The 16,683-nt window shown below is 34.8% G+C and overlaps 1 protein-coding gene across 1 annotated transcript in view; it reads right to left on the bottom strand.

The window, feature by feature from the left end:
* LOC112051963 (neurofibromin) overlaps positions 1–16,683 on the bottom strand; it is a gene marked incomplete in the record, with an annotated part of 66,650 nt that overhangs the window by 49,447 nt on the left and 520 nt on the right. Inside the window, 18 exon segments of the mRNA XM_052882967.1 lie at positions 557–662; positions 6,608–6,740; positions 7,049–7,148; positions 7,571–7,618; positions 8,176–8,362; positions 8,872–9,055; positions 9,370–9,563; positions 9,895–10,053; positions 10,459–10,567; positions 11,041–11,234; positions 11,766–11,908; positions 12,941–13,040; positions 13,442–13,591; positions 13,834–13,934; positions 14,269–14,368; positions 14,918–15,039; positions 15,512–15,695; positions 16,458–16,601. Coding sequence (XP_052738927.1) covers positions 557–662; positions 6,608–6,740; positions 7,049–7,148; positions 7,571–7,618; positions 8,176–8,362; positions 8,872–9,055; positions 9,370–9,563; positions 9,895–10,053; positions 10,459–10,567; positions 11,041–11,234; positions 11,766–11,908; positions 12,941–13,040; positions 13,442–13,591; positions 13,834–13,934; positions 14,269–14,368; positions 14,918–15,039; positions 15,512–15,695; positions 16,458–16,601 — 2,458 coding nt within the window.

The raw sequence follows: 16,683 nt of genomic DNA, 5'->3' as shown, positions 1-16,683 counted from the left end.
TCATTTTATTTTAGGTATTAATACTAATATGATGTCCGATGTCTTCATAAACTGATCCATGCGTCACGTGAACCAAAAGCTGGCGCTAAATTAACCTTGCCATGTAGAGCAGTAAAAAGTATTGATTTTTAAGCGTTTATGGGTTGTGGTTTTGTTGTTTATCCTCTACGTATAGCACACAGCGTATTGGATAACCTTGTCTATGTCTATGTGTCCATTTTTGAAAATGTTTATGTCTTTGTTATTTTATCATCGCGTATTTATTTTTTTGGAAATTTTCATGTTAAAGACAAACTTTGAAATAGACACAAATTGTACATGTTATAAAGAACTGTTGGCCTAAAATACGCACCACGACATATCTCGAGACGAATATAAGGCCAATGTCAACCAATCGCTCTCTCTATCGTTGCATAGGTACGCAAGGGAGAGCGATATTTCAACTTCAGCGCTTTTGGTCGACAGTTAGTAATTGTTTCTTCTCGAGACAATATGTCGTTGACGCATGCTGCCTTCTGTAATAACTAATGATAAGAAGAAACCAATGCAAGTTTACCGTGCGTAAGTATTTGCGTCCACACTGGTGTAGGCTTCCTCTGGAGGCAGACGCCTCCGAGAGCGCAAAGGAAAGACGTTATATTTGCCCATTCCTGGATTTGCATCTGCAATTGTGGGTAATGTTGAGCTATTATTTTAAGTTTAAATTAGCTGCGGTGCATTTATTTATTTTGCTATTCCTAAAATTCTTTCAACGACAATGTCACCAAAACCCAATAAAAAATCCTCTACGTATGTTATACAATAGACAATAGACAATAGACAATAGCTTTATTACTAAAAGTTACATGCTTATTTAATATACTTAATCCAAAAAATTAAATGCGTAAATCCAAATAATTAATGTGATGGAAGTTGCACTAGTATAAACCGTGCCGCAACTTCCATCGCTCTTCCCTCATTATAGATGATTACAACATTCAAAATTAACAATCTAAAATTAGAGAAAATAAAAATCTTAATAATAAAAAAACTAGCTAAATATTAGTAAAAGGAAAAAACTAAATAAACAAATAATAATAACAACGACGAGCGAAGGAAATAAAATAAAATAAAATAAAATAAAATACATGTTAGTTGAGTGTGCCTTAGAAAGTGTATGTGGGTTGATATGTGTGGGTGTAGCATGTGTAGTGTGTGTTCGTGTGTGTGTGTGTGTGTGTGTGTGTGTGTATTCGTGTTTACGAATGTGTGATTAATGTGTGTTTGGTTTGGTAAAGATTTACTGTGCTATATTCAAGTGTATTCAAGGGTATTCAAGTGTAATTTATTTCAGTAAGTGGAGAGTTCCGAGTTAAATATATATTTAGATAGATGAGTAGTGTATGTTTATTTTTCAACGATAAGTAACTTTTCAGTATCTTCATATGACAGGTTTAATAAATACGGTATTAAAGTTTTTTTGCAATTCCTTTTATTTAGTGGGTAGACATTTAATACTGCGTTTATTTTGTTATATACGTGAGGACCTTGGAAACAGTAAAATCTTCTTATAAATGACGTTTTTGTAGGAAAAGGAGCCTTCGCCACCGTGTATTTCCTACGTCTGTCCAAATAAGAGGATTTGTATATGAGGTCACAATGCTGTTTTAATGAAATACTCAGTATATATAGTTTTCTCACTGAGAGTACCTCACAGTTTTTATATAGTAGTGAGGTTGGGTACAGAAATGGTCGATAAGTGGAAACCTTGAGTATTGCACGTTGTGCAACTTCAATTTTCATTAATGTAGTTTTGTCTGCACCTCCCCATATAGTTATGCAGTAAGAGATTATGGATTGGCATAAAGTTAGGTATATCCGCTTTAGTATTTTAGGTTCAACTACATGCCTAAGAGTTTTGAAAATATAAATCATTTTAGACAGTCTGCTCCTAAGATTAACAATATGTTTTTTAAAATTTAAATTACAATCAATGGTTATTCCTAAATATTTAATGTGTTCGACTTTTTCTAATATTTGTGCAAGATGTACAACTATTAATTGTAGAGTGAATGTGCGGTAATATGGAGGTGATCAGGTAAATTAATCGTTTGTCGCATTGAAAAAGTTATATACTTCGTTTTATCAATGTTTAATGATAGTTTACTGGTTTGCAGCCATTTTGTAACAGCATTTAGACCCATTTGTGCTTCTTTAAATACTTCAAGCCAGGAATCTGCAGCAAAAGCAATTGCAGTATCATCTGCATATGAAATGATCATACCCTTGTCTAATTGAAGACGAGTAAGCGCATCTATATATATAAGAAAAAGAGTGGGCCCCAGTATACTGCCTTGAGGTACTCCGTGAGTAACCAACAAGTCACTGCTAACAAAAGAATCTAATTTTACGCGTTGATATCTGTTTGATAAATAATTTTCAAAAAGTTTCAGTTGAAGGCCTCTTATACCAATGCATTCTAACCGATTTAGTAGGAGAGGTATAGACACGGTATCAAAGGCTTTTGCCAGATCTAAAAAGATGCACAAACATTTTTTATCTTTGTCCAGATTTGTCCCTATATAATTGGTCAGCGTGTGTACAGCATCTTCCGTTGATTTCCCGTGCCTAAAGCCAAACTGATTTCTAGATAGAAGATTGTTCTTTTCTACATATTGTGTTAATCTTGTATTTATTATTTTTTCTAAAATTTTTGATAATGCTGGCAAGATGGAGATTGGCCTGTAGTCATTCAAATTACTTTTGTTACCACTTTTAAAAATTGGTCGTAGTTCTGATATTTTTAGTGCTTTTGGGAAAATACCCTTCTGCAGGCAACAGTTAAAAATATATGTTATTGGGGGTATAAGATGATGCTTACAAATTTTAAGTATTTTATTGCTGATACCATCCCATCCCACTGTACATTCGTTTTTCAGGCTCATAATGATACTATTTACTTCATCCATATCTGTATTCATTAGCACAAAAGAACTTAGCCGACTGCCGGAAGCCCCATCCAACTTAGGCGTATCGACATTGTTAAAACTCTCTGCAAGATTTTTACCCACATTTATAAAATAATTATTGATACCATCAACCGATGATTGTAGTGTGCTTTTAATATTTAGCAATTCTTTATTATACCCTTTTTGTTTTGTAGTGTTAATTATATTTTTAAGGACGTTCCATAATCTTCTGTTATCATTTTTGGCCATGCTTACTTGTTCTTTGTCATAGTTTCTCTTAACTTTTTTTAAAATATTATTACAGAAATTTCTGTATCTTTTGTAAGTTAAACAAATGATTTCATTATCTGGACTATGCCTGACTTTTTTGTGCAGATTATCCCTATGCCTTATGCATCTAAGAAGTCCAGGTGTAATCCATGGTTTGATTAATTTCTTACGTCTAGACAGTGTGGCTATTTTCGTATTATTATTAACGGCAGTAGACAGTTTATCTATAAAGTAATCTAACGCAGTGCTTGGATCCTGATTATCGTACACTGGTGTGAAATCTGTATTAAGTATATCTGAGTATATTTTATCTGTATCTATATGTTTAATTGTGGTTGTTGTGTATTGTGCTATAGGATGTTTTAGTTGCATATTTAGAATTACGGGCTTGTGGTCCGTTATTTGGGTTTGGGGTACAATAGTTACAGATGGATTCGTTGTCTTTAGAAATACATGATCAAGACAGGTTCCACTAGCATCTCGTGTTACTAAGTTATGAGCAGGCAGTAATCCATGAAACGCAGTTACATTTAAATATTTTTCTGAATTAGCATCAATTTTATCTGGTATAATATCTATGTTAATATCCCCGATAATCATTATATTTTTATAGTTCGAAATATTTTGAAGTAAGGTATCCAATGATTTTAAAAAGTTATCAATATTCTTAAAAGACGGCGAACGGTAGATAGTAATAATGACAATATTTTTTAATTTTACAACTAGGCAATTAGCATCTAGAAATGGTGGTTCTTCAATGTTGACTTGTATCTTATCTTTAATGTACAATACTATACCATCATTTTGGTTATAGTTATTTTTTGTTGATGCACAATTATAACCATTTATGGATGGAAGAGACAAAGTATTTTTCAGCCAACACTCTGTTAAAATTATTAAGTCTAGGTCTATTTTTAGCCTAGCAAGTAAAACTTCAAAAGAATTCATATTACAATTAATACTTCGTATATTTTGTGTGATAGTTGTAAGATTAAAATCATTCATGGAATTTATATAACGATGGCAATATTTGACATCACACGATATTTGTTTTGAAACAGTCACGTTGTCTATTTCATCAAAAATTTCATTAATGTTATTAATCATTAGAGTTGAAAATTAAGTGTTTTGGTATTTTATGTCGTCGTTTGACTTTATTAAAAATATGAAATATATGTGATTTAGGCCAAAATATCCAGGTAATATATGTAAAAAATGTGTAAAATTGTATTTGTAAAAAATGTGTAAAATTGAATAAAATGTTAATAAGTATATGATATGACAATATAAAAAATAATTGTAAAAGTATGTAAATTAAAGTTGTATACTCGTATGTACAAATAATGAAAATTATAGGGTATTTTAAATGTGTTAAATCTAGTCATGCAGTTAATCTAAGTTTTTCTAAATCCGCCTCCGTACTAATTTTAATCTGTGGAGATTTTTCGTCTTTTCGAAGATACACTATTCCTCGCGATGTCCAGCAAAAAGCGTATTTTTGGTTTTTTTGTAAGTTCCGTGCCATGTAAAAGAGCTTTTGTGCGTTATGAGTCAAAGTCTCTGAGATATATATGGGTTATTTTGGTCCAGTATAGCTTAGATCAGAGGTATTCAGCTTATCCATTTTGGACTTTGTTTTATTGAAGATTTTGACTTTATTTATTATTTTCTCCTTAATAATGGTATTGGAAAACTCTGTAATGATTGGGTTTGATCCATCCTTTGCATTAATACGGTAGACATCTCGAATATCGGAATCGCTTATATTGATTTTTAAAACTTTTCCAAGATCCTTTATATTATTACAAATATTTTCCTTAGTCTCTCCATTTTTTTTAGGGATATTACGTATTTCTAATCCCGTAATACGCGACTTTCTCTCATAATTTTCAAGTTTTTCTTCTAGCTGATGGATTGTTAGTTTATCTTTTTTTCGTTGTGATTCCAAAGTCGATATACGGGTCAAAAATTCATCATATTTACTCGACATAGTGTCTACACTCTTTTTTAACTCATCGTTTTGTTCTTTGATGTTAGTTATTGTGTTCTTCAGGTCCTTAAAGAGGCTTTCCTGTTGTCGGGTAAAAGCGATGAACATGTCGTTAATATCCGACGGAGTATATGTATTTGTGCACTCATGTTTGCGTTTTTTGCGTTCAGTTGTACTAAGTCCAAGCATCGGTAAGTCCGGTGCCGAATCTCCGTGTTGTAGTTTACTACCTGTGACGGTGCGTTCAAAGGTTCCGTGCGCGAGCGCAATGTCTGTTAAAGTCGTTTGTTTTAGTGATCGTTGGGGAAGAGGCGAGGCGGGGGCTGACTCACGATCGCTCGACATTATACTTAGCTCTTTGTAAGACTGATTACCAGGAGACCATATAATACTCGTACTATTTGAATCTTACTGTAGAGGTCTCTTAAACTGGTCAGTCATCGAGATTCTGCATACAACGACCGTTTCCGTCCACCTTTCATTGAGCTCTTGATTGATAACGTTTGCATGTAATGCCAGAAGCGTGGTAATACAGTCGTCTCTTTTTTCCAAAGGTGTTTATGACACACATTAAATGCTATCTCTCTTTAACTTCTTTGTGTATGTGTTTATTAGTGACTTACGTGCGAGTGTGGTAAATGGTGATCGGGCTGCTTGAATAACTGCAGCTTCGTTATGCACTCCTTATATATTCACTACTATTAAGCACTGTTATTTTATATAAAAAAATATTTTAATATTTAATTATTGTTTCAAATGATACATGAAATGCGTCTATACTCTGTCACGGTCCGAGGGGAAGAGGACAACAAACGATTGTGAAGTCTAGTTTTGTAATAACTTAGTTTTGTTATGTGTTTAGGTATATAATAGCGCAAAAAATTTCAAACTTTGTTTAATGTTACTTGTGTTTACACAACTTCGTAGAGTAATAGACCTAATATGCGCGCAACGAAATTTAACTTTAACGCACACTAGGCCTTTTTAACCGACTTCAAAAATGGAGGAGGTTTCTCAATTCGACCGTATATATTTTTTTTTTTTTAGATTTATGGAAAATGGAAAATGCCACTTTAAAATACGCTTTTGATAGTAAAATTCAATTTTGTATAAATGATAAATCGATGGTTCTTACATTCACATTAATCCTTTTGTTCAAGTTTTTGGTTTAGGGGACTTTTCATGTGGCCTATATTGAAAATGTCCTAGATTTGTCCAAAAACGTTCGCCTTGGCCTTCGCCTTGCAACATTTTCATTCACCCTTGCCTCATAAATCCTTTACAGATGTTCATTATATGGTATGTTATGGAAGACACTTGTGTCCTTGAGATATCAATATGACTCTAATTCACTACAGTAAATGTTTTTTTTAATAAATAAATTAATTAATATCTTTACCTCAAAATCTAATTCGGTACTTGTGTGATGTGATACACGTCGCTTGGCCGCGGTTCGATGTAAGGGCTCTTGAGGATCGTCTGGACCGCCCAGTCCTTTGGGATACTTTTGAAGTAGTTTGCATATTGAGTCCCTGTTTTAAATAGTTTTATCGCCGTTAAAGACATATTTAAAAAGTTTATTTTATAACCCTTGCAATATATTATTGCTCTTATTGAGTTATTTTTAGAAATATTGAATGATTTTATAGGTCAAAGTTTTAACAATAATAATCAATGCTAACGACGATGTGCGATTTTTTTGCAAATGGTGAATGAAAAAATTAAAAAAAAATTCATTCTACCTTTTGTGTCTGCAACCATAGATAACAAAGTTTTGGATCAGACAATTTAAGTTTTTGTTTATAAAAAATTAAAAAATGAAGTAGTTGAATTTACTTACCAACATCGAAATGTTTCTTCCCAAACTGGTTGCACACCATTGACACAGTGTTCAATCTTTCTTAGCAAAGCCATTATGCGTTGTTGGAGTCCAGCAGAGCCTATAAACGACATAGTATTAGGGTAGCTATTATTTTAAAGAGGTGTTTGTGAGATGAGGTTTTAGGGGATCTTTAGATCTACTAAACCGGTTTTAAAAATTCTTTTACTAATACAAAGCACATTATGTGAGTGCCATAAGCTTTATTTTATCCCTGTATTCTCACGAGAACGGTAACTAAGACCTGGGTAAAACCGGTAGTCTGCTACTGTCTCCAATGTATAGTAAAGAAAGCAAAACTCGAGTAAATGAATCAAATCAAAACATCATTTATTTAAAATGAGTGGATATTCAGCGTTAGGTATTGGTTGAAATTATTATAGTGAATCTACAGACAAAAAAAAGACTTTGTAAATTTAATACTCAGGTCTTTTTGGGCCGATTTCAAAAGCATGATTTTTTTGTGAATTGTTGAAAACTTACTATGAATATTCTTGTAGAAACATCCTTTTCCTCCTACATCCTGACTGGCTGCTTGTAAATATAATTTGGAATATTTAAAACTTAAAAAGCAACCATTCACTTTCTGAGAAATGATGAAGTCCTAGTACTATATATATTGTAGGAAATAGTAGTCTGAGACGTATATAACGTCGCTCGATCTCGTGTTGGCCTGTGCCGACGCTAGGTGACGCGACTTGATTCCGTAAAGAGTAGGGATTTAGATAGGGGTAGCGATCGGTTGGCGGGAACGACTTGCGATATAAGGTGCTCGTCGTACGAGCCGTCCACATTTCTTGTCGTTTAATTCTTTATGGGTTACTTGGGATAGGCGGGGAGAGTAACTTGAAGGCGGTCGAAGGCGCTTTTAACCCTACTCAACGTTTACAAGTGCGTGACTCCAGCCAAAGTCATTCTCTGCCATTCTAGGGTCTGATTTTGGTTTTAGTTCGATTTGTTAATTAAGTTGTCCTGACAAATATTGTTCGACATTGAATTTTGTAATCCACTTTTGAAGCTTCTGCTAAACATATATTTTGGACACTAAAATATTGTGTATAAACGAAGTAACGAAAACTGTTAATCACCAGTAGTGAGCACAGTAGAAGTGTGCGCGATCTCCTGGAACACCGCGTAGTTGGGCAGCAGACAATGCGCGGACAGGTCGTCGGAGCCGCAGCGGATGTCCGCCTCTTGACAGAGCAGCGCGAAGCACGACATCGCCACTAGAACCGCTTCAGTGTCGATGGACCATAGACACATGAAGAACACCACCTAAGAAACATTGTACTCTCAGAGATTTTATAAACTTCCAATGCCTATATAATAGTGTAACACTTTGTACGCTTCGGTCCTCTTACTAGTGGGTCAATAAGTCGCTTTACGGTGCGGCAATTCCATTAGTAATTTGAGACCCCAATGTCTATAGGTTTTTCGAACTCTGAGCCCGTACCCATCAACATAAAGCTGAGATAGTGTTACTTAAGCCTTGACTCTGTCGATTAGTTTGATTCTTCTACGGATGTCTTTGTTTCTGATGCATATTAGATTTTGATATTGCAGGGAAACAACAAGCTTCATCTCTGAGCCTTCTTGTGAGACCCATAGACCAAGTTTCGAATTCGTAAGTCATTACTAACACATACTATTAGAAGACTATCATTTAACATTGTTTTTCAGAAGAGGAGTAACATTCAAAAGTGCTATATAAAGTGCAAAAGAAGATAACAATCAAATAGGATTTCAAGTCATACTGAGAAATGTACAAAATACAGGTTGCTTACCTCCAATTTGATATGTGCTTGTTTGCAAATAGGTATCTGCGAGCCGACGTTGGCGTATTCCTTGTGTTTCGCGAGATATTCGTTCCTACAAGTTAACACATCCCGTAGCCATCGCAGTACTTCCCTGTAGTTGTTTATTTGACGCTGAATTAGTTTCTGACTAATGTTGTAGAGGACTTGCGAACTGAAAATAAATTAGAAAGTTTATCCCTTGTGACAAGTATAGAGTTAGAAAACTAAAACCAAACTCGAATATTCTCCTGAATATTTGGACAGAAACACCATTAATACATCATAAACTCGGGTATTAATATTTCTCATGATTATTACGATTCAACAGAATATTGTCTTGTTACTCACAAGAACAAACTTTTGTCAAAACAAGTCAACGTCTGAAAATTGTTTATAGTAGGTATGGACTATGATAACTTCTGGTAATTTAGTAGTTTTCCAAGACTTCATCAAACGAATGATATATAGAAGATATGGATATATTACCTTATATCCCAGAAAGTGTTCAAGGGTGCTTCAGGGTTCCACATGTGAACTCTATCGGGTCTGTGCAGGGCTAGCAAAGCGTCCATAGCTTCCTGCGATATCTCCCCCATTCCCGTGTGGTGAACTAATGATACTAGGCCGTTTATCAGTTCTGTTGTGGACGATTGGATTTCTAGACTGGAACGCCCTGGATTCTACATAAGCAAAAAATAATTAATTGTCATATAATCTTTACCATTAATGGCATAGTCATTAGGTGGGGCCCCAGAAATATGTGGTATTTGGTCAGTCTTGCCACCCTATAATTATACCACTATCAAAAAGAATCTGTTCAGAAAAGACGCTGTAAGGAAGAGGATGCTTTGTGCAGCTGATGAAATCTGATATAACTACGAAAAGAGTTTTTACTTCATTGTCATAGTCATACTAGATTTTATATCTACAGCACAAAGACACGCAATTGTGAACCTTGCAGACCTAATAATAAGATATTTGGTAACAATATCACACTTCTTATTTACTTACACTCAACATCAACATAGGATCAGCATGTATCAACTTCACAAGCATCATGAGTAGTTGTCTATACGCCGGCATTTCCTCGGATTTGTTGAATTTTGATTGAACCTCTTTTGACTTGAGTGATAGTGATATCATTCGTAAAGGTGTATGAACGATGTAGCCCTGAAAGAAATACATTAACAAAAACTCTTTATCATGTCTTGCCAAGAATAGAAATTAGTGTTATCCATAGAATAAACTGACACTTTATTGCGATTGTCTGAGATAGGATAGGAGTATCAGCAGCCAAAATCTAATTAAAGTTCTTGTGACCTCGTTAAAATGATGATCGTTATAATTAATTGCACTTTTCACTCAAATATATTACAAAATACCTACAGATTATTGTCATTGCTTAAATAGTTGAAAGACAGTGTCGCAAAGAGTGGCTGTACTCGTTTTTATTAAAGGATTTCACCTTATTTAACTGACTTATTTTTGTACTCAATTTTGGCTTTCAAATCATTAACAAAATTACTCTACGGTTGTGTGCACTAGTCTTTACACACGTTAGGTACAACATCGTACCTGTGTAGCCTTGTTCAATGTGTCTGTGAACATGGCCCTCAGTTCAGCCGCTCTGGGATACAGCAGTTCTATTTGCGGCCACCACTGCAAACGCGGCTGCTTTATTATTCTGGAAAATATAGAGTATAGTAGTATCGATATCTGTATAAGAGTATAATAGTCCAGCAGTGATCTCCTCAGTCCACGAACCCCATTGGTTTTTCAAATAAGAATCCTGAAGTTCACAAGAATTTTTCTTGGAAAGGTTCTTTACACGAACCCTTAAGCTAGAGAAACGGAGATGACATTTTGTTTTTATAGCTCAATGGATCGCCTCTGTCAGACTTTTTGCGCTCGATCAAAGTTTTAAAATGACCCTCAGTAACACAGCGCTGAAATACCATTATAGACCCAACAGCAAATATACAATAAAAAAGACAGCTTCCTATCTAAAAAACCACAGATTTACGAATCGGTACAGATTACAGTGTTCCGACTGACCGTGACCAAATGATTCACTCGTTTAGGAGCTACGAAGTCTACACGGTAAACTATAACACCTCTTGTGCGTCAGGCAAACACTCAGCTGAGTAATCGCTATACCTGAGCAGAGAGTTGACGATGACGTAGTGGTAGGAGATGTGCGTGTTGAGGTTGAGGCAGGTCTTGAGCGCGTCGTTGGAGTGCGGCATGATGCGGAACAGCGACACGAAGCAGTCGCTCAGCAGGTCCAGCTCCGAGTAGCCAGGGCCGAGCCCGCCGCGCGCGTACGGCTTGTTGGGGTTGAACAGCAAACCCTAACATTGAACAGGAAGCTTTACATTGCGGGAGTCAAAGACATTAGCAGACAGGGCTGAGTACACGCGTTTGAATCTTTTCGCACTGTCATATTTATAGAAATCTTACAAGGATTCCAAAAATTTCGAAAAATGCAGCAGAAACAGTTGAAAGCCGTGACAAAAGGGCTGACTCATTTTTTGCGCTAAGGATTTGAGCTTAGCTGTCCAACGCGGAAATGCAGTCAGTATTCTTGCCACCATTCCATGTGGGCATGATTTGTATAAAGGATAAATTAGATTAAGTTTTCCTAATCTGTTATTACCTGTTATTCTTGATTAATAATAAAAAAAAGTTTACTCGAAATTTGCGGGAAGTCTCTTCAAGCATGGACACTAATGATTTATTCAATAAATACATGATTTTATTTGTAAATTGTCAGAAATAGCGGTGTGTATATTAAGTTTCAGACACACTTGAAATAACCATGTGAGGTATCTAATTTTCAATATAATATGTCAATCATATTATGAGGTCTCCTCCGTCAATACCTTGAGGTCGTTGATGACACATTTGACTAGCACGAAGGTGACATTGCCGGAATCCGCGATGTTGAGGTAGGTGGACGCCTTGCATAGCTTCACGCATGTCACTATCGCCGCCTCGGTCATTTGCTTAGAGTTGTTGTGCGGGCCTAAAGGAAGGAAATTTTTCGTTAACCGACTTAATAGTAGGAGAGCAGAAGAAGGGTATTTTTGGATTTACTCAAGTGCGGCAGATGAACATAAGGGAGGATACCTTGTATGTTGTTACTTACATTAAGTATGAGTCCTCAATATTGGGGAAAGTTAAAGGCAGCCCAAAAAATTTAGGAATACTCAACCAGCACGTCAAATATTTTAAGGGAAGGTAAGATAAGAAAGGATATTTTGGATTATTAGAAAATGACCAACTATTATGCCAAGCCATGTCTTCAGTTCTATATCAGGATAGCATAGGAGAGCGGCGATGGCGAAGCGTAAACTTGCCCCGAGCCGTGGCGTTATGAAAACTTTCCGATTAATGTGTTTTTCAATATGAAGTTTCATACAAAATAAACACTTGGCTTGGATGGCTTGAGTCGACACGGTGCCGATGTGACCTGTGACGGTAACCTTTAGTGTCCTTTAGAAAACGAAAGTCGTAACCAATTGAGTCTACTCAACCACATAAACCCTCATCCTTGCAGTAGGTACAGTGAAGCCGCGTATGACGACAGAGGCAGAGAGATGCAGGCAGCAACACGCGCATCTCTCATACCATGAATCTATACTAATATAATAAAGCTGAAGAGTTTGTTTGTTTGATTGAATGCGCTAATATCAGGAACTACTGGTTCGATTTGAAAAATTCTTTCAGTGTTAAATAGCCCATTTATCGAGGAAGGTTATATCATCATTATCAACCCATATTCGGCTCACTGGTGAGCTCGAGTCTCCTCTCAGATTGAGAGGGGTTAGGCCAATAGTCCACCACACTGGCCCAATGCGGATTGGCAGACTTCACACACGCAGAGAATTATGAAAATTCTCTGGTACGCAGGTTTCCTCACAATGTTTTTCCTTCACCGTTTTGAGACACGTGATATTTATTTTCTTCTTTTCTCTTTTATGGTATGTTCTGACATATCACATAATTGAGTCCTCACTCCCCCTGTACATTATTACAAACAAATGTGATGACTCACTCAATCCACGTTTGACGGAATCAATGAAATGCTTTTTCTTAGTATGTCTGGGACTGCAAGGTGCACCCGAATCCGCGTTCACTATTTCCTCTAGAACTTTCTGCAATGTAAAATCATTTTCAAAATTCTATATTATCATCATCATCATCCATAAAGATATTTTACTGGTGATTGCTGCTAAAGAATGAAAGTTCTTACAAAATTATTTTAAAAATTATAACAAATATCAACCATCAACCACTAGAACATGCTTCCTGTAACAATCTACGGTTATAATAAAGATTAAAATAGTGAGAAAAATAGGCGAATCCATGGAATGCTAAGATATTTGTCTCTCAACAAAAAATGGTACTGTTTCTCACCTTACTATTTGTGTCTATACGAGACTTACTCAAAACTATCCTAATTCGATTTGGATAAGGTTTTAAACATTTGATAATGCACATTTTTCAATAAAGGTATCTATTTCCTAGAAATAAGTCTTCTTCTCTTATAACTTACAGGGTTTAAAACGAGCAACATAATTTGCAGGGGCCACATAGCGACCCTCGACTTCTTGTTATCAGAGAAACTGTCCTGCAAGTAATCGAACAAAGTGTCGCAGCATTTACTGAGCTCATCATTAGGCCGACTCTGTACTTCTGCGAACTCCTGCAAACAAATAGAAATGTAAATAACTTACTAAAAAGGTTTGTATGTATTGTAATGTTTAATGTTACTTTTAGAAAATTATACAGCTTTTTATAACAATATATCATTATTTCAAAAATTAGTAATTCATTATTATCAGCCTTTTATAACTACTCAATACAGTGTCAAGCTTCCCTCATTATAGAATAGATTATTTTTTTACATAATATATATTTTAATTTTTAATTGTTGTTTTGGTTTACCTGGGGATATGTGTCCATCCAATTCCATACAGCTTTCTCTAAGGACACCACAAGCACTATATGTGTAGATTTTCTTAACAACTTAAATTTTTGTATTGATTCTGGAAATTTAAAAACCCTAAATTTAGTACATACCACTTCAAGTAAATAAGTACATTAGATAATTCATTTATCATCCAATCTCTTTATATCTCAATAGTAGATAGTAGCTTATATTATCTATATCTATTCAATCAATGAATAAGTTATTCATATACACAAAATATATAATTTGTTTATAAGAACTATATTTAATAGAAATTGTTCTTATAAACAACATTCATACATCAATAATGGCAAAATGGCTTTATTTTATATTTACCATAGTTGACCTACATTTTGTGAATAAACAACTATTCATTCAGGCTATCAGTGTTAAATATAGATCTTGTTTACCTGTAAGTAGCCGTACAAGCCTCAATATGTCGACATTGACATGTTGTATTAACTCTATGTCTGTATAATCGGGGTTTTCTTCTGAGCTAGATGCAAGTTCCTGAAAAAATACCTTCGATTTTACAAAATCTAACAAATACCTACTTAATTCAAAATTCATAGAATTAATTAGATGCCTAAAAATAGAACACTTATTTAAAAGCAATGCCATTGTTTTTCCACAAAATCTCTTATTGTTATTTCTAAGAAATGCAGATTTTTTAAATTAGATATTATTTAAAAAATATACCATTTTTTAGCTTTTTTCATTTATTTTTTGCTGTGTTTTCATTAGAAGTCCTGGGATCAGGCATACCTGATCAGGCAGGCCTGCCTGCTACCATAAGATTGCATCATCACTTCATATTAGAGTGCCTAGAGGGAATATTCAATGTTTTCATACTGTGATGATCGCGTAAACATATAAGCGAATTTCTAATACGTCATTTACACTGTCGCGCGTTAAAACAGTTGTTGTGCAGTAGTGTCACTTAGAAATTCGCGTTTACGTTTACGCGATCAACACAGTATGAAAACATTGAAACTCCCACTAGGGGGTCTGGTGATATCGCAGTCAAAGGGTAACTTGTCTAATTGTTTCGTTACATACCTGTAATCGCGCGCTAATTCTATTGAAAACAGCATTAAAGAAGTTGAGACTGAGCGCAAATAACACTTTACTGGCCAACTGTCGAAGGAGGGTGTTATTCAAGTTTGTTTCATTACGGAGATCTGTGAACACAATTAGAAGACAATATTGAGTTTTTGAGCTTTGTTGATGCATTATCTTGTTTACTAGGCTTTTTCCACACTTTTTTTTTAGTAGTCCAAGTCATAAAAGACTGTGTTAGGAGTGGGTACGACAATAGTCCAGCCTCTCAGTGATGAGTCCCTTACCACTGAGCTATTGTGGCTGTTATTGGACTTTAGAATTGGTCTTTAAGCAAACCACAGGATTCAACATGATAACTTGTAGCAATAAGTCCATCTTGTTATTTTTTTATTTCTGTTCTGAAAAAGCCTTTCCTTATCTATAAAATAAAAAGTAAAATTTTCATTTTCTAAAAATGAGAAATGGCTTTTTCTGCATTTTTATTTTATTTATAATTACTCTTTATTCCCCAAACTCTCCTTTTTTTATTTGATTTTGCTTTGTCCTGTAAATATGAATACTTAAAAATAAACTTAAAATGTATGAACCTACCAATAAACTGGCACACTTCTCTCAACAATATCTTAACATTCATAGCCTCATCATATTTTGCAGTATCTTTAGGCTGGGAACTTAGGCATATTTCCAATGTGTCTAAAACTATCACTAAACTGTCATGGTATCCCTTCTCTGGCTCTGTTTGTGGACGGTTGAGACATACCACTGTTGGCTGATACTGTGAAATACAAATAATTATATAATTAAAAAATATACATTTTACAGACAGTGGTAACTATCTTGCAAGAAAGATTGTGGGTTTTAAGCCTTATAGAATAAAGAAATACATATATCAGTCTCATAATATAGAGAAAGTCAGCACTGTGTTAAATGGCATAACCATGTATGTATTTCCATGTGATGCCTGCTAATTTCAGAAGAGTAAGCCTCTGCAAGGACTATAAAAAATTCAAAACTTTAGGAGAGCACCATATCTCCATACTTGGCTTGCTTAAGGAATTACTTTATTTACATGTAATTAGGCCTAAGATTTCGTGACATATTTTGTTTTGACAGATATGTCATGGCATCGTAAAGATACAAATTGTTGAGTAGCAGCAAAAATAAAAATAATACTTTAATTGCAGTATTTTAAGACCACTACTAATGGTTAACAATATGTCTCTCTTTTTATGAGTTATGTCCTACATCCTTATTATACCTAGGCCTACTTATTTCCATCAATAATAGCCAAAACCCTTCACTGCTTAAACTATGCTTAGTGGTATATCTTCTTCTATATAAATAAAAGAAAGTTGTGTTATTTACCCTATTTGTAACTCAGAATCACTAGACTTGGCTCAAATTTGGTGATAGGGGTAGGGTGGCAGTAGGGTTTTATGTTGGTGTCCGCTAGTATAATATAAAAATTGATTAGTGTGTTGGTTGTGTTATCAATATGAATACTATCATAAATATTTGTACTATTCTTAAAACTTACCAATTCATTAACTTTTTGTAAGATTTTCGTGAGACCAGCAATAACAAGTGAGAAACGGTGGCGACTGATCTGTACGAGACATGCTTTACACTGTTCCTCGTTAATGCGAGAATGGAGATTTTGAGCTCCCGTTTTATATGGCAACTGTAAAGGCATAAGAAAGATTTGAATGAAGATTAAGAATTTTGAAACTTTGAGAACATCCTGAAATTGGTCTGGTAACTGA

Source organism: Bicyclus anynana, chromosome 8, assembly GCF_947172395.1.
Source record: "Bicyclus anynana chromosome 8, ilBicAnyn1.1, whole genome shotgun sequence".
Lineage (NCBI taxonomy): Eukaryota > Metazoa > Arthropoda > Insecta > Lepidoptera > Nymphalidae > Bicyclus > Bicyclus anynana.
The sequence above is the reverse complement of the archived record's forward strand: the minus strand, read 5'-3'. Positions and strand labels throughout refer to the sequence as shown.